The sequence below is a fragment of the Ceratocystis lukuohia genome (genome assembly GCF_044167205.1).
Source record: "Ceratocystis lukuohia strain C4212 chromosome Unknown Supercontig7_pilon, whole genome shotgun sequence".
Lineage (NCBI taxonomy): Eukaryota > Fungi > Ascomycota > Sordariomycetes > Microascales > Ceratocystidaceae > Ceratocystis > Ceratocystis lukuohia.
Window position 1 is genome coordinate 2,305,712 of NW_027263526.1, and position 21,169 is coordinate 2,326,880.

At 50.0% G+C, this 21,169-nt stretch overlaps 7 protein-coding genes across 7 annotated transcripts; 4 read left to right on the plus strand and 3 right to left on the minus strand.

The window, feature by feature from the left end:
• Positions 1-1,750: 1,750 nt before the first annotated feature.
• On the plus strand, positions 1,751-3,687 carry HOO65_070512 (uncharacterized protein; the record flags this gene model as incomplete). Its single annotated transcript, XM_071004962.1, has 4 exons — positions 1,751-2,336; positions 2,455-2,864; positions 3,001-3,472; positions 3,584-3,687. The coding sequence occupies 4 exons, from the start codon at positions 1,751-1,753 to the stop codon at positions 3,685-3,687; spliced, it is 1,572 nt and encodes a 523-aa protein (XP_070857230.1).
• A 428-nt stretch (positions 3,688-4,115) lies between these two features.
• Positions 4,116-5,033, minus strand: HOO65_070513 (Meiotically up-regulated protein 14; the record flags this gene model as incomplete). The annotated part of the gene is made up of 1 exon (XM_071001356.1): positions 4,116-5,033. The coding sequence occupies one exon, from the start codon at positions 5,031-5,033 to the stop codon at positions 4,116-4,118; it is 918 nt and encodes a 305-aa protein (XP_070857231.1).
• An 853-nt stretch (positions 5,034-5,886) lies between these two features.
• HOO65_070514 (L-2-hydroxyglutarate oxidase LhgO) lies at positions 5,887-7,194 on the plus strand (the record flags this gene model as incomplete). The annotated part of the gene is made up of 2 exons (XM_071005056.1): positions 5,887-5,988; positions 6,073-7,194. The coding sequence occupies 2 exons, from the start codon at positions 5,887-5,889 to the stop codon at positions 7,192-7,194; spliced, it is 1,224 nt and encodes a 407-aa protein (XP_070857232.1).
• A 316-nt stretch (positions 7,195-7,510) lies between these two features.
• HOO65_070515 (uncharacterized protein) lies at positions 7,511-9,760 on the minus strand (the record flags this gene model as incomplete). The annotated part of the gene is made up of 2 exons (XM_071004927.1): positions 7,511-9,398; positions 9,723-9,760. 2 exons carry the CDS (start codon positions 9,758-9,760, stop codon positions 7,511-7,513), a joined length of 1,926 nt encoding a protein of 641 aa, XP_070857233.1.
• A 2,063-nt stretch (positions 9,761-11,823) lies between these two features.
• HOO65_070516 (Heat shock 70 kDa protein) lies at positions 11,824-13,908 on the plus strand (the record flags this gene model as incomplete). The annotated part of the gene is made up of 2 exons (XM_071004938.1): positions 11,824-11,850; positions 11,920-13,908. The coding sequence occupies 2 exons, from the start codon at positions 11,824-11,826 to the stop codon at positions 13,906-13,908; spliced, it is 2,016 nt and encodes a 671-aa protein (XP_070857234.1).
• Positions 13,909-14,589: 681 nt separating this feature from the next.
• Positions 14,590-16,612, minus strand: HOO65_070517 (signal recognition particle protein; the record flags this gene model as incomplete). The annotated part of the gene is made up of 2 exons (XM_071004948.1): positions 14,590-16,345; positions 16,422-16,612. The coding sequence occupies 2 exons, from the start codon at positions 16,610-16,612 to the stop codon at positions 14,590-14,592; spliced, it is 1,947 nt and encodes a 648-aa protein (XP_070857235.1).
• Positions 16,613-17,493: 881 nt separating this feature from the next.
• Positions 17,494-21,135, plus strand: HOO65_070518 (Pentatricopeptide repeat-containing protein mitochondrial; the record flags this gene model as incomplete). Its single annotated transcript, XM_071001357.1, has 1 exon — positions 17,494-21,135. One exon carries the CDS (start codon positions 17,494-17,496, stop codon positions 21,133-21,135), a length of 3,642 nt encoding a protein of 1,213 aa, XP_070857236.1.
• Between the last annotated feature and the right edge of the window lie 34 nt (positions 21,136-21,169).

Sequence of the window (21,169 nt, forward strand, 5' to 3'; positions counted from 1 at the left end):
GAAGAACTTACAAGGAAGCTTCGGCGAGATTTGATCTGGGCCTTCAACAGGCCAACCAAGATTTTTGTATATATTCTTTGGCCTGTTTTGCTATTTATTGTAATGCGTACCGAGAAGCAGGGTAGACAGCGACGGGGGGGGGGGAGGCAAGAGAAGGGGGCAGGTAGGCGAATCAGGAGAAGAAGAGAAGACAATGCTTCTTATACACCACCAACTTATACGCAAACACAAGTTCTTGTATCCCAGCTACAATCTGACCTGTGCAAGATTTTCATTCACGCATATTGCAGAAACATTTTGAAACAATGCAAAAAAGAGGGCAAGAACAAAGAAGAAAAGAAGGCAGCGAGCTGCAGGGTCGAAAGATCCCTTCCTCTTGGTATAAGGGTGGGCGAGTGCCTCTTGGGTCCATGTTGTTTCGTTGCAGCAACATTTTACGTTTCAGTCTGCCTTCTAGTGAAAAATCAAAAGCCAAATGTTTCGTTTTGAAGGCTGAAAAAACAAGAAAAAAACCAAGCAAAGGCAAAAGAAAACATAAAAGAGAGAAAAGACAACGTAGTAAGACGAAAGGGGAGCAAGGAAATGGCTCCTTACTGGGGGGGATGCCTCACCTGTAACTTGACTTGTGAGCTTAACGTAGCCGCCCGGCAGCACTGTGATGATATTTACTAGCTTCGGGCATCTCCTTCCTCTTAGTCCAAGTCTTGTGGTTTGCTACCGTTTCTCCTGTCTATTACATTCATATTATAAAAATCTTCAAGATGTGGTGCGGTTTCCTCGTGTTACACGTCCCGTTTAAACAAACGCAACCCAAGATAAGGGTTAGCCAAAAAAAATACGGGACTGGGGTTGCAATATGCTATACTCCAAACATGTTTGGATCAGCAGACACAAGATACATACTGAGACAGGCCCAACAAGTCCTGGTCCGTTTGTGAGCATTCGGACTTGGTGACTTGGTCCTGTAAACATGCATACGTGGACATCTACGCAAGTATGCAAGAAGTCTCTCTACTACTGACTGTCTTGTGCCGTACTATGCTGTAGTACCGGGTCCCACTTGTCATATTCTACCTGCGTATTTTCCCCGACCCCCCCCCCCCATGTTACCCAGTACCTGCAGCGGGCTGCGCCTGTCTGTCCATCTATTTGCGCCTGTTCCCTTTCCTATTCCCACTTTTCCCTGTTCTTGCTTCTCTCTTCAACTGCTATTCACGCTCAGACGTGGATAAAAGGAGACTTTATGCTTAATCTCCGAATTATTGATCACTAAGAACAATACATAGCTGCAAAGCATATACGCAAAGATATGGTAAGTGCAAGGGAAAGCTTGTTATTAAGTTATGCAAGTCTTTTTTTAGCTGTTTAATATGTGGTCTTCCATATTCCGTTATGCCGTTAGCGGTCTCTATCTTTCTCTTTCTATTTTCTCTCCTTTTTGTCTCCTCTTTTTAGCTCTTGCAGAAATCACACCACCCCAACTGAGTCCAAGTATGCATCCAGGTACTAGTAACTGGTAGCTAGTAACTGCTCACTATTGTGGCGAGAGCAACTGCCCAGAGCAGCGCGAAATAGGATGACAGTGTGCGTGTGTGAACATGAGCCCTAATTCTTTTTAATGTTTTTAATTCTTTCTTTTTCACCTTCTATCAACTCTCTACCGCCCTGTCTGTCTCCCTCCCCTTCTTTCAACTTCCTCTCCCCTAGTCGTCTCTAATTTCCCTCCTTGCTCGCTCTCATCCCAACAATCATGTCACCCGCTGGCCTTCATTTCCCCACTAAACCCTCGCCCTCGCCTCTGCCCTACTTGACCACCGCCTCGCGTCTTAGCCCTGCCCTGTCGCCTTCATGTGGACCTTCGCCGCCTCCACACCTGTTGCCAGTGGCCCAAGTTTCCGAGGGCTCTGAAGCTTCCGAGAATACAGCAGGCCCCCAGAGCCTGCAAGGCCCTGCACGCCACAGAGACAGAGGACCTACAGACACACCGCCCCCTCGTCCTCACCCCCGCCACTATGGCTTGCATTCCAGCTACGACCCATTTAATCTAATGACAGAAGCTGAGCTAGACGCTGATTTAGACGACATACACAGAACCCTAACCCCAAATCAGTCGCTACTCCAAACCCCAACCCTAGATACTCCACCGCCTACTGCTGTCACTACTGCCTCTGTCTCCCCTACCACCACTTTACTCCCCTCTGCTTCCGCCTCTACCTCCGTCTCTGTATCTCCCTCTTCGGAAGCCGCTACTACGCCGACCACAAGGCTCGCATCCCTACCGTCGCTGCATGCTGCTGCTGTGACCAACTCTGGCCTGCAACGCACTTTTTCACGTCGTAAGTCTAGCCCAAATCCGACCCAGAAACAGTATAATGTGAGACACCCTTGTGCTTCTCCAACTCCTTTCTTCCTCTCTTAACCCCACTAACGCTCCCGTTTTCTCTTCCTGTTTAGACTCCACTTCGACGGCTACTTCGTCTCCTGCCTCCGCCTCCGCCTCCGCCTCCGTCTCTGCCTCCGCGTCAGCATCAGCTTCTGCCCCCAATTCAACGTCTGCATTTGCCTCCTCACAGATTCCTATTGCCAGCGCTTCTCCATCGCTTCCCAGTGCTGCTAGTACCCGCAGAAAATCCCTCCTACTCAACTTGTCCGTTAGCGATCCCACCATGCCTGGCCCTGGAGAGCTTGTTACGTCGCCCAATACATCACGGCGCCCGTCTGTGAGCGTTCATTCGCCCAGCCATGCTCCACTTGGATCGCCGGTGCTGCCAGTGCCGGCCCAAAATCAAAAGTTGAGCCAGAGTCGTACTACCAGTCTCGGCGAGATTCACCAAGAGCTCGAAGTTGAGCAAGAGGCTCAGGTGGTGAGTGCACTCATGAACCCAAGCCTAAGTTGCACACTGATTTACTTTTCTTACATAGAAACACACTATTTTCTCTCTTCCCTCCCTTTTGTAATGCAAATTTCCAGCCCCACTAACAAACTTTCTGCCCTCCTAGAACCGTCTGCTTGGCATGATCCGTCAGCAGCAGCTTGAGCTTCAGCGTCTCCAAGCCCTTCAGTCCCACAATAACAACAACACTAGTAATAACAGCGCTGCCATTGATGAATCGGCCATTGCATCACCTTTACCCGCCACAACGTCTCCTATTGGAGTCTCACGTCCAGCAGGTATCAACCACAGCCTCTCACCAACCACCCAGCAACAGACTGCCCAGGGTCAAATTCCCCGAAGCTCCTTTGATTTAGTCCGTGCTGATATCCAGCATCGCCGCCGCAACTCGAGCATTGAAGCTTCACCGCGCATGCGCCCTCCGTCTATTAGCGGTGACACTGAACATGGCTATGGCCTTGGTTTTGGCAGCGCCTCAAGTGCGATGGCTGTCCGGGATGACAACTCTTTTTACCAGGCCGAAACACAGATTATGATGCGCGAAAATCAGATGCTGCGTCATCGTATTCGTGAGCTGGGTACGTTGTGTTATTTCCACTTCACACCATATTCATTAGTGGCCATCTCATATTGCGCAACTTCTTTGTTCTATACTATACACCTGCTAATATATTATCTAATTTTCATAGAAAAACAAGTCGCTGATATGGCCGCTGCGTCACCAACAACTGCTAATCAAAGCTTGACTCGCCGCTCCTCTCTGGCCCATGGATTTGCAGCAGACGTCCAGTAACAACCGTGTCTCTTTTTTGATGTGATGATTCATTCACCTCGAGGGTTTTATTTGCTTTTTTTTTCCTTCTCTCTGCGCCATTTTGTTTGCTGCCTCCTTGTGACATTTTATCTCGCCCGTATTCGGTTGGTTTTTGAGAATCTGCTTTTTAATTATTTTTGTGTCTGTCTCTTGTTCCTGACTTGCTTTTTACTCACCACACTTATTTATTTTCTAGGGGCCGCCGGGTCAAGACGAGGGAAAGGACGTACTAGTTCATCTCTCCTGACACGGATTGCTTTTTTTTTGTTTGAATTTGTCGCTTTCTTTCAGCGTAGAAAAATCTGTGCCATTACTACTTCTCTTTTCTCAACAGCGTAGTGCTTATGTATATATAAATGTCGGTATATTGGCTAACCCTTGTAAATTCCCCTTGTCTTTCTTCGTGTTTAGAGCGGAGTGCCTTTGGTCAGCTCGCCATTGGACTTCCAAATCTCGTACTCAAAGTCTGGTTGGAACTCTGAGTACAGTGTTTCGGGATCAGCGTCTACTACATATGTGTATTGCGCTTCCTTGTCGTCGATAATTTTCTTTTCAAGTCTCGTGCTCTCTACAATCATCTGCACTTCGCACGTACGATCTAACAAGGTAAAAAGGTATGCTGCCTCATCCACGGTGCTACCAACAGTCAACAAACCGTGGTTTTGCAGGATGACAGACCGGTGCTTGGGGCCGAGCGCCTCAGCAATTCGCTCGCCTTCCTCAGCCGCAAGCACCACGCCACCAAAGTTCTTGTAGACCGTGTGATTGTTCCAGAAGATGCACGCATCCTGATTGAGCATTTCCAACTCACGGCCAAACGTGCTCCATGCCTTGCCCTGTGCCGAGTGCGCATGGCATGCCGCATGCACATCAGGCCGTGCGCGGTGTATAGCCGAGTGGATCATGAAGCCGGCTGCATTGACGGCACGCCTGTTGCCCCCGATCACGGTTCCATTCTCATCCACGTGCACCATGTCGCGGGCCGTCAGCATGCCAAAGTGGACGCCCATAGGATTGATCCAGAAGGTTGACGGGTTAACGGGGTCACGTACACTGATATGCCCGGCAGCGCCCTCAGTGAAGCCCTTGCGCGCGAACACACGGAAGGCGCCGGCCATGTGCTCCAGCTGCCATTGACGCTTCTGGTAGAGGTCGGTGAAGACAGGAATCCCAGGCAGAGGGATTCCACCAGTGGCGATCCGCGCAAAGTTTTCGTTAACGTTAGGTTTGGTCGTAGCTACGGTAGTAGCGGTACAGGCAACAACTGGAGTGGGTGTTGTGGCCGTGGCCGTGGCCGTGAGAGTACCAGTAGACGAGGCGACCATGGCAGCAGTGTATTGTACAACTTGTTAGTGTTGATTTGAAGATCCAAGGCTAGTTTATTTCGCAAGTTGGTATTAACAAAGTATGCATATTACTATAAGTCAAAGCATTAATGAACAAGAGAAGACCGGTGAATAAAATAAAAAAAAGCTTGCATGGAACTACGAGCAGTTTCAAAGAATCTGCGCGGTTAATATCTCCCTTATCTTTGTCGTTAAACATACACAACCGGAGCCGGCAACGTGCAGGCAGTATAGGAAATTCAACAACATCGCACTTTGAAGAGGCGAAACGCCTTGAAAAGGAGAACAAGGGAAAGTCTCAGCGAGCTTAGCAACTGAACGCAAGAATCAGTCTTACGGTTAGGGACACAAATCTCGGAAGCTCGTTCCTCCTTCCTATGTGATAGGAGCTGTCCCTTATCTGGTTGTGCATAGGCCTGAGTAAGGAAAGAACTGAACTATCAATGATAAGTACTAAGGATTTGACTTGCCCTGCTTGTCCCCAGCTTTAGAGATAGGAACCCCAACTAACTCCAACCTCCAATTTTTGAGAGCATAGAAGGAAGCAGCGGAGATGCTTTCCGATCTAGGGTTATAGAAATACAAAAGAATAGGGTTATAATGACCCTGATTTGGCTTTTTGAAGATGGGTTGTGTGATGGCGAATGGTGTGATTGAGAGAAACTATGGCGGGAGAGTCTGTCGAGTATGAGAGGCTAGTAAAAGGAAAAAAAAAATTATATTGGCAAGCGCAAAGGCCAAGGCAGGAAAGAGAAAGGAAGCAGAAGAAGAGAAAGTTTCTGATTGACTCGTGAATCTCGAGTTTTCATCATCTGGATCTAAACTCCTTACCATGCTCCTCAGCCGAGCCGTGCTGCTTAGGCCCCGCCGTGTTGGGCTCCGTGGATTTTCTACGTCAAGACTTGCCGCACGTCAGGCTGATTTCACTCACGCCGTAAGAAACCACGCCCTACTCCCTTTAGATTCCCTTATGTTGGCCCTATCCCTTGTCTAACAAACACCCTTCCCTTCCCTACAGGTCATCGGCGCCGGGGTCGTCGGCCTTGCTATTGCCCAACGCCTCGCTACGATACACCCAAAAAGCAGCGTACTTCTTCTTGAACGGCATACATCACCCGGAACTGAAACGTCCTCGCGTAACAGCGAGGTCCTCCATGCAGGTATCTACTATGGGCGCACCAGCCTCAAAGCACAGCTCTGTGTACGTGGCCGTCAGCTAGCCTACGACTTCTGTGCACGTTATGGCGTTGGCCATGCACGCGTTGGCAAGTGGATCGTGGCGCAAACGCCTGAGCAGCACGCCGCGCTGGCTGGACTTGCTTCAACGGCTGACGTGCTCGGCGTGCCGACGCGCTGGATCAGTGCAGATGTAGCCCGGGCCGCCGAGCCGCTAGTGCGTGCCGCCGCCGGTGTGCTGGAGTCGCCTGAAACAGGCATTGTGGATTCACATGGCCTAATGGTTGCCCTGCTAGGCCAATTTGAAGATGCTGGTGGTGTGCTGGCGCGTGGCGCGTGTGTTGAGGGCGTACAAGCGGAAAATGGGGGAATGGGCGGGTGGACGCTGAAGGTGCGTGATGCAGCAACAGGCGACATAGCCGAGGTTGTAGCGGAAAGCATTGTGAACGCGGCAGGTCTAGGGGCCGTGATGGTGAATAACCTGATAGTGGCACCTGAGCGACGACGGCAGATGTTCTACGCCAAGGGAAACTACTTCGCGTATGCGGGGCCGCAACCGCGCATCAAGCGGCTGATTTATCCAGCACCGACACCTGGCGGAGGAGGATTAGGCACGCATCTGACTCTAGACCTGGCGGGGCGAGTACGTTTTGGGCCGGATGTAGAATGGGTTGATTGGTTGGATGATATGGCTGTGAATAGTGCTCGTCTACCAGAGGCAATCACTGCGATCAAGCAATACTTGCCGGGCATTGACGATAATCTATTGGTCCCCGACTATGCAGGTGTTAGACCAAAACTAGCGAGGGCTGGAGCTGTCGGAGAAGGGAAGGGTTTCCAGGACTTCATCATCCAAAAGGAGCAAGGCTACACAGGCTGGGTCAACCTACTTGGTATCGAGAGCCCGGGGCTGACTAGCTCATTGGCGATTGCCGAGATGGTGGAAGGTCTACTGTATAAGTGATGATGATAAAGGGAAGACGACAAGATAGGAAGCAAAGAAGTGGATGGAAAAAGACAAACGCTCAACATTCATGCTCGTTATAGGCGGTTCTAGCCTCATATAAAACTACCCTCTTAAACCCCTCTTCCATGTCTTGACTCTTTCTTAAACTTTAACGTAGTTGAATGCTCGAGATGGTTTTCCAGTAACTAGTATTCACATGCATTTCGTATATGCCATCTTCAGAGCCAACATATCTGCAGAAAAGGCACAAATTAGTGCGTTAGTTTAGAGAAGGGTGGAAACAAAGGTAGCTTAGCTCGATAGCTAGTGTCACTTACAAAGTGTCTCCTTCAGTGCTCCATGCCATCCCCGATGTGTTGTCAGGAGCACTAGTTAATGCGTTGAGCGAATTGTTACGTCGTGCCATGTATTCGCGGTATATTGAGCCCGAGCCCATCATGCGTCGGTTAGTCGGGGTGGTCATTGGGTTAGACGGCTCATTGTTGGCCCAGAGTGACGAGTGCAGCGACGATTCATTGGATGGCTGACGGTCTCGTTGTGTGACCATGGGGCGGGTGTTTCCAGAGGTCAGCAGAGGTTCTTGGGTCTCGCCCTCCACCTCTGCATGAGCCTGATTTGGTAGCTGAATATTGGATCGAGCTTCACCCGTAATTTGAGACCCGCCTGGCAATAATGGGGCTTGGCGCCAGTCATCCAGGAGCGAACGTATGTTAGATCTTAGCTCTACGTGCCTAGCACCAGGTACAGGATAGGAGTATTCATCCCATTCGCTATCCCAAGCAAAATCGGACGAGCTATTATCCAGGTCATCGATGGTATTATTAGAGCTTCTGTTGGTGCTATTGCTATCACTGAGCAATGTGTTGGCAGTGTTAATGGCATTAGCAACATGCCTGTGTGATAGGCGCAGAGAGCTAACAAGGAGCGCAGATTGTAGCATAGACCGGGAGGATGTGCTAGGTGTCACCAAGGCTGACAAACTATTATTTGTATTGTCCGTCGAATCTGTGCTTCTTGCGTTAGTGCGGCGAGGGGCAGAGTTCCCCTCATGGTAGCCCATGGAACGCTCCTCACGTTCCCTAGCATGGCGTAGGTTCTCCAGAAGGCGAGGATCAAATGATAAGTTACGGCTAGCTGGAGCCGGGGCCGGGGGCGGATTTACTACTCTGTTAAAAATGGGGATTTGTGTAGCCTCGTCGGAAGTAGAAGAAGGGAGCTCAGATGCTAGGGCATGGAGCTCACGAGCTAAAAGAGCCGCACTACGAACATTTGCTGTCGAGGTTGGTGCCAGGTATACGTTTGGGTCTAGCACAGCATTTAGCTCGAAAGATGATGATTCTCTGAGTTTGATAATCTGGCGCTTGCTGAAGTTGCTCCTCATGTCGGCGATTCCAACACGGCCGCGGTCTTCAGTCCAGGCAAGAAGTCCGTATTTCCCAGGACAAAAGGCCATGTCACGGATAGCTCCATTCCCATATTGATCACCTGCACGCGAAGAGTTGAAAGTCTTCACTAGAGCATTGTCGCTATCCTTAGTGAGCCTGTCGGTTCGGAATACAGAGACAACGCCATGTTGTGTCCCAACAGCCAGGTACTGGCCACCGGGAGAGAATGCTAAAGCAAAACTACCCCGACGATCTGTCTTGTCGGATTCAAATTGGCTCTTAAGGAGAATCTTAGCACACAACTTCCAGTGAAATTGGTCCTTTTCGTCGCTTCCTGAAGACCATTCTTCGTTTTCGACGCGCTGATGAATGTATAGATAGGGGTCGTCAAGAACAGCTGCTAAGAATTGGCAGTCTGGTGAAATAACAGCACGGTTTACGTAGTCCGGATAGGATAGTGAGCACAAGGATCGGGGCTCCTCACCATCACTAAAACTATTTAGGCTGACCAATGTGACAGTCCTGTCGTTATTTGACAGGACCGCTACGGGCTCGTTATAGGCGCCATGGTGTGGTATAATTTGAAATGTTTGTGACTGCTGGTCTTGGGGAAACCAAATTGTAACACAATTTACCCGTTCGCGGACAAATCGTGCACTTTTTGCAACTGCGATTGGGCTGTCGTGAGAGGCGAAGAACGAGCTTGGGATTTCAAAGTTGCCGGATTTCAAAGTTTCAATTGTGCCGAGCTTGGCGGCTGAAAATTCGCCATGTTCACCGCCGCAACATACCCAGCCTTGAGCAGTAGTGAGACACCTAGGCACAAAAGGGAGTTTTCTGACTGGGATTCGTTCTTTAGTTTCGAGATTCAGTGTGTGAATTTGTCTGTGGGCAGATCCGCCGGGGAAGCAGAGGAGATTGTCGCATGCAAGGCCGGTCAAAGCTCTCAGTTGCCAGTGCCTTAAGTGAACAAAAGAATGGGGCTTGTTAGTGGTGTGCCGTCTACTCAAGCATTAAAGGTTTTGCTTTGCCTTACTGGGAGTGAATACCGATATTGAAGCGTTTGCGCTGCCCAGTCAGTATGATCTGGTCTGTGGGATAGTAGCTATTGGCAGGCGGGCGTTAGTGTGAAGCACGCACAGAGCATAAAAGCATGAGAGCATAGGAGTAGTGCACATATTGGGGGGGGGGGGGGGAATAGGGAATAGAGAAAACTTGAGCGTTCTTTGGGGCAGTAAGGAAAGAGGGCATTGATCCACTCACGCGTCGTCTTCACAGTCCAATATAGGCATGGTGAGCTAAAAAATGACGTTACGTAACGTGGAATAGAATGGATGGGTGAAAAGGTTCGTTGGTTCAGCTCAGTTTTTAGGGAGTAGAGAAGCAGAAGCAGAAGCTCTGGGATTTGGAGACTTCGTCGCTGTATAAATGGAATTGAAGGTGAATGGGTCGATTTCAATGGCGCACAATGGCGTAGATGTGCTTTTTTGATGCAGCTGACAATATCGTAAGCTCAATCAGATTCTCTGAGCTCGAATTTGAATTCAATGAAATGGCTGGGCCAACTGACTGCAATGACGACAGCGACAAGGCTCGTTAACCTAGATTGATGGGCGAAAGTGGAGCAAAGACTTGGACGTATTTGTTTGTATAAGAAATAGAGGCTTTCCGCTAAAGCCAATGAGAATAGAAATTGGTTAATGATAATCAAAGAAGGGCGACAATTGATGGACAGTTAGATTGCGACTTTAGTGGTAGCGATAACGAAGGGGAAGATATTACAAGGCTGAACAAAGACGGAGGAAAAAAATCCGATCGGGATGAGAAATATCAAAATGAAGCAAGAAGCTGGAAAGGAAATTAAAGAAAAGGGAAGGGAGGGTGGAAGGAGGAGAAACATGAGGTTTAAGAAAAGGGCAAGAGGCAAGGGAAACAAAGGGAAGGTGCGCGTCTACCGATGAGGCAACTACCTCAAACTCAGTTAGCTGCTAAACTGCCCGCTTGCATTATAATATATTATTGCATAGCTAGTTATTATTTCGCATGCGTAGTTATCTTTCCACGTACAGCACAGCACTTCTGCAGATACATGAAAAGCTCATGCACGCATACAATATGTAACTGTTGCGTACCAAGCCACGGGCATGCGTATGTGATGTCAAAGATTAATACAAACAGTGTGCAGGTACTATTATGATACTATGCGATCTCTTTTCACTGTCTTCTTTTTAACTTCTCAGCAGCTAGGGAGCTCTAATGTTTTTTTGGTCACGCGGACAGGCCCAAAACGGCAGTGTAACCCTTGATTCATTTTAGTGACTGCTAAGCTAAGCTGATGTGCTTATTGTTTTCGTTTTTCGTTGTACTATATCAAACTATATCAATAGGACTGCCACTTGGAAACAAACAGGTAGGTAAACAACGGAGTGCTTGTCGCAATTCTGTGGCAAAACTGATTTGTTGTTGCTATTGAGACTGGGCTGGCTGGAGACCAGGGTCAGTAGAAACATGATATATAGGGGCTTGGATTGCACCGTTCCAACTTTGTACCCAGCCGTATCGTCCAAGTGATTGCAGTTACGGCTTGCTAATCTATTAAATGTAATAGAAACCTCGGTGACCTTCATGCCAATCTGAGTTTGTAGGAAGCCTCTAAAACCTGGGGCTGGCTCTTCCCGTTCCGCTGATAAAAAGGAACATTCTGGACAACGCAATTTAATACCATCACGTGACCACGCAGCATTCTGTATTTCAGCCGAGGATACTCCACCGGGCCCCTACCGAGTTTCTTTAAGCTTCCACGGACCATGGAAATTTCTAGCATCCTAGAGAAGCCAAAAGTTTTTCGGTGGGGCTTTCTTCGACCCCGCGAGCCAGTAAAAAGCAGTCGTTGGAGCTCTACCGGAATCTGAATTTTCCTCCTGCCATTTTTATTGCGGGAACAAATTCCGAACATTAGAATTTTTTTTTTCACCTCTAGTTCTTTTTTCTTTCTTCTATTTATTTTATAACTCTTCTTCTCTCCATCGTCGTTCGGCCAGAAACCATCAGTCGCTGTTGATATTTTCTGGGTTAAAGGAATATCCAAAAAATAGAAGAGAGAAGTTCTTGTTTGTGAACATCAGCGAATTTTCTTTGTTTGGTGCCATTTTCTCTCGATTTTGATTTTTTAATTTGTGTTTTTCTTTTGTCGTTTTTCTTTTCTCTTAATATCCCATCCTCTTCATACACTCACATCACAATGTTCGCTTCGCGTCTGTCTAGAGCTGTAAGTCTTTTGCTGTCGATTACCTCCTAATCTATCTCTCTTCTAACACTCTTTCTTCGCCACCTACAGCTCCCTCGGGCCACCCCTATGGCCCGCGTTGGCCGCGTTGCCCGCTCCCCCCTGGCGTCCCAGTTTGCCCGTTATGAGTCTACTGATGGCAAGGTCACCGGCACCGTCATTGGTATCGATCTCGGTACCACCAACTCTGCCGTTGCCGTCATGGAGGGCAAGACCCCTAAGATCATTGAAAACTCCGAGGGTGCCCGTACTACCCCCTCTGTTGTCGGTTTTTCTGAGGATGGTGAACGCCTGGTCGGTGTTGCTGCCAAGCGTCAGGCCGTTGTCAACCCCGAGAACACATTGTTCGCTACCAAGCGTCTGATTGGTCGCAAGTTCACCGACAACGAAGTCCAGCGTGACATCAAGGAGGTCCCCTACAAGATTGTCCAGCACAGCAATGGCGATGCCTGGGTCTCGGCCCGCGACCAGAAGTACTCCCCATCTCAGATTGGTGGCTTCGTCCTCAACAAGATGAAGGAAACTGCCGAGGCTTACCTGTCTAAGCCTATCAAGAATGCCGTCGTCACGGTTCCTGCTTACTTCAACGACTCTCAACGCCAGGCCACCAAGGATGCTGGCCAGATTGCCGGCCTTAACGTCCTGCGTGTTGTCAACGAGCCCACTGCTGCCGCGCTGGCCTATGGTCTGGACAAGGAGGCTGACCGTGTTGTCGCTGTTTACGATCTGGGTGGTGGTACTTTCGATATCTCAGTCCTTGAGATCCAGAGCGGTGTCTTCGAGGTCAAGTCTACCAACGGTGACACTCACCTGGGTGGTGAGGACTTTGATATCACCCTGGTCCGTCACCTGGTTCAGCAATTCAAGAAGGAGTCTAACATTGACCTTTCAAGCGACCGTATGGCTATTCAGCGCATTCGTGAGGCTGCCGAGAAGGCCAAGATTGAGCTGTCCTCTTCTCTCCAGACCGATATCAACCTGCCCTTCATCACAGCTGATGCCTCTGGCCCTAAGCACATTAACCTCAAGATGACCCGTGCCCAGCTCGAGAAGCTGGTTGACCCTCTTATCCAGCGTACCATTGAGCCTGTCCGCAAGGCTCTCAAGGATGCTAGCCTACAGGCTAAGGACATCCAAGAGGTTATCCTGGTTGGTGGTATGACTCGCATGCCTAAGGTTGCTGAGTCTGTCAAGTCCATTTTTGGCCGCGACCCTGCCAAGTCTGTCAACCCCGATGAGGCTGTTGCCATTGGTGCTGCTATCCAGGGTGCCGTCCTGTCTGGTGAAGTCAAGGATCTGCTGCTGCTAGATGTCACTCCCTTGTCTTTGGGTATCGAGACCCTAGGCGGTGTCTTCACCCGCCTGATCAACCGCAACACTACCATTCCCACCAAGAAGTCGCAGGTCTTCTCTACCGCTGCCGACTTCCAGACTGCCGTTGAGATCAAGGTTTTCCAGGGTGAGCGTGAGCTCGTCAAGGACAACAAGCTGTTGGGCAACTTCCAGCTCGTTGGTATCCCTCCTGCCCACCGTGGTGTCCCCCAGGTCGAGGTCACTTTCGACATTGACGCCGACTCGATTGTCCACGTTCACGCCAAGGACAAGTCTACTAACAAGGACCAGTCGATCACTATTGCTTCGGGCTCTGGTCTGTCTGATTCAGAGATTGAGCGCATGGTTGAGGACTCGGAGAAGTACGCTGAGCAGGATAAGGAGCGCAAGAACTCAATTGAGGCTGCTAACCGTGCTGACGGCATGTTGAACGACACTGAGAAGGCTCTTAACGACCACGCTGACAAGCTTGACAAGGCCGAGGCTGACGGCATTCGTGAGAAGATTGCCTCCCTACGCGAGTTCATCTCCAAGAGCCAGGCTGGCGAGGGCACTGCCACTGCTGAGGAGATCAAGGAGAAGACTGATGCCCTGCAGGTTGCTTCACTGAACCTCTTTGACAAGATGCACAAGGCCCGCACCTCGAGCGAGCAGGCCCCTCCTGCTGAGGAGCAGAACAACAGTTCTGAGGGTGAGAAGAAGCCTTAAGTTGGTCAGTCGGTCGGTCTCTCTAAACTGCAAATCTAGCAAGGCTTAGTTGGGGCTCAAAATTTCTATTCTCTCCTATCCCTTTCCTCTCTGTACAACATCCTAAAAAGTAACGGCCCTGTTTCTTTTCTCTTTATTCTCTTTTTCCATTCCCTTATCCCCCCTCTTCCTGTCGTGGTATCATAAGACGAAGCCGGGCTAAGGCTTTGTCTATGTGTGGACAGCTGTATTTTTGTGTGTTTCCATTATCTATTTCATGCCCTTTGGTCGTTTCTTTTCCCTGCGGGTTTTGCGTTATGTTTGTGTCGCGATCTTGCTTTTCCTGCTTCCTTCTATTTTCTTTTACGCGGGCACCTTTTTATATTTCTCTTAATTAGAGAGGATAAAGAAAGGAACGGCTGCGTCTGTACAACTCTGTTGGCTATTTACCCTGTATTCATAGTGTATCTTGATGGTTGATTTCTTTACTTTACTTTGGAACCTTTTTTTCTTATTGTGAATCTTTGTCTCCTGGTGCCCGTTGGTGTTGTTTTCGCAGTGAAATAACAGCAGAGTTTATCTGTACATGTACGCACATTGAGACACAGCCTTGCTAGCTAGAAATACATAGAGGCTTCTGATGTTTTAACTGTGTATTTTGTAGACCATGTGAAAAATGCTTCTGTATGTTTCTCTTCCTTTTCACCGTCCAAACCCGAACCAGCCTTTCTTCTTCTGCTCTCGCTGAGACTCCTCATTGTTCGCCACAGCCACACTAGCTTCACGGCCTGGATAATCAATGTAGTTCCATGCCACATCGAGGAAAATCGGTTTGACGGGAACCAGTGTTGGCCGTGGTGGATACGTTACCAAATTGTGCAGATCAGCACCGGCAGCCGGGTACTCACCAAGTGTCTCGACTAATGGTAGCTTTGTAGCGTGGGCATCCAGCCCACTTAGTTCCGCTGAGTCAATGTCTGGAGAGCCCGTGGCCTCTGTGATAGCCTCAGCACGTAGCGCATCAATATGCACTAGTGCGCGAAACCGCAGAACCTGAGCTTGAAGTAGCGAATACAGCGCAGATATCTGGGTTGGCAGCACGGTAATATCAGGCGGGGGAGATGTACTGACTGCACTATTATGCATTGGTGAGTCTTCGGCCTTCAAGGCGGCGACCTCGGGGCTGCTCATTTGCGCTAGGGCATAGTCTAGAAGTGCTAGAGCGTTGGTGTTGGCGCCGGTGAGGGCGTGCGAGCGAGCGATAGCTAGGGCCTTGAGAGAGGTGAAGTATGCGCCAAAAGTGGCTAGACGAGAAGCGAGGGACTCATCAGCTGCCACACCAGGTAGGTCGCGAATTTGGTCGAGACTGCGCAGGATGCCATCATACAGGGCTACACGTTCCTTGAGCTTGGTCAGCTTGCGGCCCTCCTTTTCCTGCTTGACATCCGGCGACGTGCTACTAGCGGTGGAAGCAGCTGCACGTAGCTTCTTGAGTTGCCGACGGGATAGCTCCGAATAGTCCTCGTTGGCGCCGTCAGCATCACCGGTTAGCACACGGTTACGGCCAATTTGCCAGCTGATCATCTCATAGTTGACGGCCGTGCGGGTAATTTGCAAGGCCTGCATACGTGGATCGCTTGATGGAACGCCCTCGCCACGTAGCTCATCGATAGCTTGCTTGGTAGCGTCGACAGCATCTTGCGTAGCTGCGAGAATGTCATCGTAGGCGGCTGCCTGGTCACGAGGGGGCAGAGCAGCGGAAATAAGAGTTGGAAGCGCGGACTTGCTGGCCTGCACGCGGCCCCAAGCTTGAGCAATGGCCCCGTCTTCAATAGGTACTTCACGAGACCTCCAGGAAATAGTTTTAGGAATCTCGTCGGTCGAATCAGCGGACGAGTCAGTACCGGCCATATCAGCATCGGCATCAGTACTAGAAGCCTTGCTGGTATTGAGGATGGAGGCGTCGATGGAGGTGATCTTGGCGACTAGAGCCTCATTGTTTGCGACGGGGAAATACTTGCGCACAATCGTGTCAATAGGCAGCGTACGCGGCACTTTCAGTTGGTAAGCGGCATAGCGAATATTGGGGTCTAGAGTCTCAAAGATTAGGTCCTTGAAAGTATCGCTCTTAGTTTGCACTAGTAGCGCACTGTAGATACAGCGAGTGACTGCGTAATGAGACAGAGCGGTCTCCCATTTATGGCGCTCAAAGTACTCGGTCGCTTGGATCATGTGGCTGTAAGCCAGAGCTTCGAGCACCTCAGTCGAGAGACCGCCATCACGGGCCGATAGGCCAGCAGAAACTTGCTGGGCAAAGGATGAGGCACGGTGCAGGCGGGAGATAATATGGGTGCGGGCTTTGCCAGTTAGGCCCTTGGTATCGGTGGCATGCTGAGTCTTGATGCCCATAGCATGGGCCCAGGCCCGCTCGCTAGTCAGGATGCCAAGGTAGACATATCTAGACAGAGTGGGAGAGGTGGTTAGTGGGGGAGCATAAGTTGAAGTACAGCAGACATGGCGGATGCAACACATACTCCGGGTTAGCCGCAATTTCGTCGGCCGTGATTTCTTTTTTCACGTGAAACTTGCCGCGGTTCTTTGTGACGATATCTAACTTTTTGCGGCAGCTGAGAAGACGGCGACCTAGAGCGGCCTGATATGTGAAGTGGTCTCCATAGAGAAGGGCTTGTTCGCGGCCCGAGACCACGAGGCCGGTGATATCCATGGCCAATTGCTGAGGCGGAGGAGATTGTGGATGATTGTTCCGATAAAATCTGGGCTTTAGCTTGGGAGGCACTATCAGTCGTGAGAACAAGGTGGAGGCTGTACACTTCTGACTCGTGTATAGCAAGCTTTTGATGATAAACGTGGGGAGAGATTGGTGATGGTATATGGTAGTGGGGCCAGGGTTGTGGTACTAGGGTTTGGCTTAGCGAATCGATTGCGAGAACATTGAGCTGAGAGCTGGTTCAATGGGTGGTAAAGGAACAATTGTGATTTTACATTTATTGTTAATAGCAAACACAACTAAACACAATACGCTTTTTTTCCGCTTCTTGCTTCTATGCTTTTTTCGTCTCGTGGGAAGAAGCTTGAAGCCATGTTGCGCATTACGTTGAAGGTTCAAAGGCGAAGTGGAGCTGTCAGCGCCACATGCTTCTAACGCCACATTTAAAGTTTTTTTTTCGCCCTTCTACATGAGGCACTGATAAGCCAGAAAGAGCGAGCGATAAGCAGGCCTGGATGAACTTCGCCGAAGTTTGAAGCCCGTGATAATCACCATGATTTGTGCTGTTACTGTGTGTTAGGCTTTTTCTTCTTTTTTCCTGTTTGCTTGCTTGCTTGCACTACTGCTAGCGGTTACTTTGCATTTGGTGGTGTCTGGTCTTTTTCTTCTTTTTTGTTTATATAATACCTTAATTTTACAGGCATTCTTCTTTTATGGGCTTTTACTATTGAACTTGCCCCGCGATTTGAGCCTCCAATCTTGCATTGTCATTCGATTCGAAGCTCCCGGACCCCTCTTCTCCTGAAATCTCGAATCCTCGGCTGCTCCAAAAACCCTCCGGGCTGGCTGCCATGATAGAGCGCGCCACTAACGCGACGATGGGGGCCGACACCCGGACTTTCGGCCGTTTGTTGAACTCGGCCCTAACCCCTACCTCTTGCCGGTCATCTACTCAGATCCAGATCCGGCCGCGGCCCGCAGTCACACACAAAAAGTTGAAACCGATGTTTTGGCAGCATGGGGGCTCCGCCATTGAACTTTCATCGGCCTGGCTCTCTTTAGCACGTGAAAAGCTCAAGGACGTGTCGCTGGTTTCGCCTCCATTGGCCTCCTTCTTGTACCCTAAGGACATGGCTGACAAGACTGTGTTAAGCCAAAGCCTGAGAACTGGCCTGGCCAGCGTGTCAATACGGACAAAGTCATGTTCTGCTACACCGTCTGGAGCACGGAAAATCACAGTCTCGGCTCGAAATACTATTCCAGCGCCCATGATGCCTCTCCAGCGAGCCCTGGGAATGTCCTCGCTCCTAGCGCCAGACTACCTACGCTATAGCCAAATGCGGGATGTTGATACCGAGCCTGGCGAGTACTACGACGCTGAGATCAGCCAACCTCTCTATGTGCCGGCTGGCCCCGGCCAACAGCCACACTATCTCCAGCCACAGATGTCGACATCAACCAAGATCAACGAAATCATCCGTAACGAAGACTACCAATACTCCGATCTTTTGTGGAAACTATACCAACAGCTGCCACCCCATGAGGTTCCCGCCGTCCGTCTCCCCATGCTACTGTTTTTGGCACAGTGCAGTTCTGCGGCCGAGCTAGATCGTATGCAACACCTGATCTCAGCAACCCCCAACATCGAGTTTACCAACGAATTGACCACTGTGGCCGTGCGGCTGTATATTCGTCTGCGAGACATTTCCAAAGCCTTCCAGTATTTTTACTACGGACTTACTAAAACATCCTCGCCACAACCCCTAGAGGATCTTCTTATTTATTCGTTCTGGTTGCGTGACTGGCAACTTCTCTCCAACGTGTGGCAAGCTTGGATAAACGTCCGCGATGACACTCCTAGGCTACTAGAAGTCGCCAAAATCCCAAACTTCCACCGCCATCTGCTCCGCTTCCTAAAGTATACCGGCTTTTATGACCGCCATGAGCTTCCTGAAGACTTCTCGCTAATCCCCGATGTGCCAGCCCAGGAACCCAAAGACCCTTCAGCCGGCTACATTTTCAGATATCAGTTCCACCAGAGGCTAGCAAATTCCAGGTTCCGCGATCTTGTTCAGCAGCTGTCTAAGAATGTCTTGGCCGGGGACTGTCCTCTCTGGGAGGCCGAACCATTTCTATCGCTTGTGGCCTCGTCGGAACAGTATGAAGCGTATATTATGAAGGCAGCAGAATCAAAGAATCACGTGTGTTTTGATCGTGTCTTTAAACTATACCGCAACGCCAAATCATACTCACCCAGCCAGGACTTTCTTCAGGCCGTCTTTCTCGTAGCTAAGCAAATTAAAAACGATCAAATGGCTATCATGGCGTACGAAGATTGGATCCAGTTCCACTCCTATTTGTCGCAGGGCTTTATGTTCAAGTTGATGAACTACTTTGCCTACCGCGGTGATCCTAAGGCTGTGCATACTATCTGGAAGCGCCACCGCCGAGACCCAATCAACGCCATGAAACCTAAGAATTCTTCAATGCCACTCGATAAGGCCCGGCCTAAGCGTGCAGTACCTCTTCATCCAGTAGGAAACACCGAAAACGATGCAATTAATGATATTCAAGAGCCATTTGATCTTCGCATGACGTACCGCCGCTATCGTCTCGTGGCTTTTGCGATGCAAGGCTCAGTAAAGCGAGCTCGGGCTCAGCTTGATGAAATTGTGCGCATGGAGGGAGGGGCGGACCTAATGTTATGGAACTCGCTACTCGTCGGCTTCCGTCGATCCAAAGACTACAGGGGCGCTGTCAAACTTTTTATGGAGCTAACAGCGGTGGCACAACCAGACAACAAAGTCTTTGCCAACATGATGAGCACAGCTGCTACACAAGGCGATCTACAGTATGCACTGGAGCTGTTTGGCCAGGCCAAGGAGCTTAAGATGGAAAACACAGTAGACATTGTGGAAAAAGTAGTGTTCGCCTTCTGCTGCGCACGCCAATTCACCCAGGGCAAGGCAGTGCTAGAGTGGGCGCTAGAGTCAGGACTAGCATCAACGCGTATGTTCAATCATCTCATGCGTGGCCAGGCAGCAGAGAACAAGTTGCTGGGAGTCGAGGCCATGGTAGAGCTGATGGAGAAGCACAGCTTCTCGTGGGATAATTACACGTTCGTGGCGTACATGCACGGCTTTGTCAACACGCGAATGCCCGAGGCTGGCTGGAAGGTGTACAACATGGCCCTTAAGTCCCGACGGTTGATCCCTGAGGCCGAGCATTTCGCTGTGCTCATGTGTGGCTGGAATTTATCAGGCCAACCATGGCGAACCTTTGAGATGGATGAATTGATGCGCAAGCTAGACGTTCCTCACTCCCTCGACACCATCCGGCTCATGGTCATTGCCAAGCGCCAGTCAGACGAGATGCACGCTAACAAACCGCAGATGACTCAGGTGCCATGTGAAGGTGGTGAGCCCGAGTCCCTTGTCAACTACTATCGTAGGCAGCTAGAGCTCAATAAGACCAACATGAGCAATCCACGTGAGTGGCACGTTCATAGCGTGGTTCACTCGCAGATGGTGGCGCGGTCGTTGGCAACACTCACCACTATTCATCACTGGGACCTGGCTGAAGAGCTGCTAGAAATGTACCAGGGAGACACCAACTTCATCAAGTTGCCCAACAGTGTGCTTTCACCAGCCATGTGGATATACTACAACAAGCGCGACTATGCAAAAGTCAAGAGCATATGGAACAAGATGTTCAGCTCAGCTGTCGACTCAGGCCGTGCCTCAGCCAGCATGGTGCAGTCACAAGTGGCTGAGGCCGGTAGTGAGGCCGCTGCTCCTGAGCCTGTAGCTGACCAGTTGCCACAACGGACTAGCGATAACTCGGCAGTGTTATCAGGCGTGCGTTGGGTTCTAGATGGGCCCTTCACTACTATGCGCTTTGTGCTGACACAGGAAGGTGACGCACGGGGTCTGCTAGGCCTGGCAAACCGGCTAGTAGCCAACGGCTTCTGCCTCAGCCGCCGCAATTGGAACCATGTAGTCCAAGTGTTGGCCCAGCGTGGCCTGCATATAGATGCCTTTGATATTTGCGAGAAGAGGCTGATCCAGACATGGGCTGGCTGGGCAACCCGGCGTCGTCGTATGGGCGGTGGACGTGCTCTAAAGCCTGAGACACGCTGGCTGGGTCGCCACAAGAATACGGTATTTGCTACGTCATACACGCTAATAATTCTGCTCAATGAGCACCAGAAATTGAAGGAGATGGAGCCATGGAGCTCTGATGCAGCAGCTACATTAGAGCACCTGCGGGAGAACTGCAAGAACGTATTGGACGCTCTCAACACATGGAAGTACTGCGGCTCAGAAATTGAGAAGGATCTATTCGGCGAGAATGAAATGGTCCGCGAGCTTAAAGCGCACCAAGAGCGTGATTTGCGTTATGAAAGAGAGGAGTTTGAACGCCTAGTCAGGGGAGAGCCTTTGCAGCCGCTAAACCTGCGGAATGAGGAAGATAAAGATGGGCCAATTGGAGGAGTTGTAGTCGATACGGACAAAAAGTAGAACTGGGAGGCTTCTATTTTTACCCCTGCTTCTG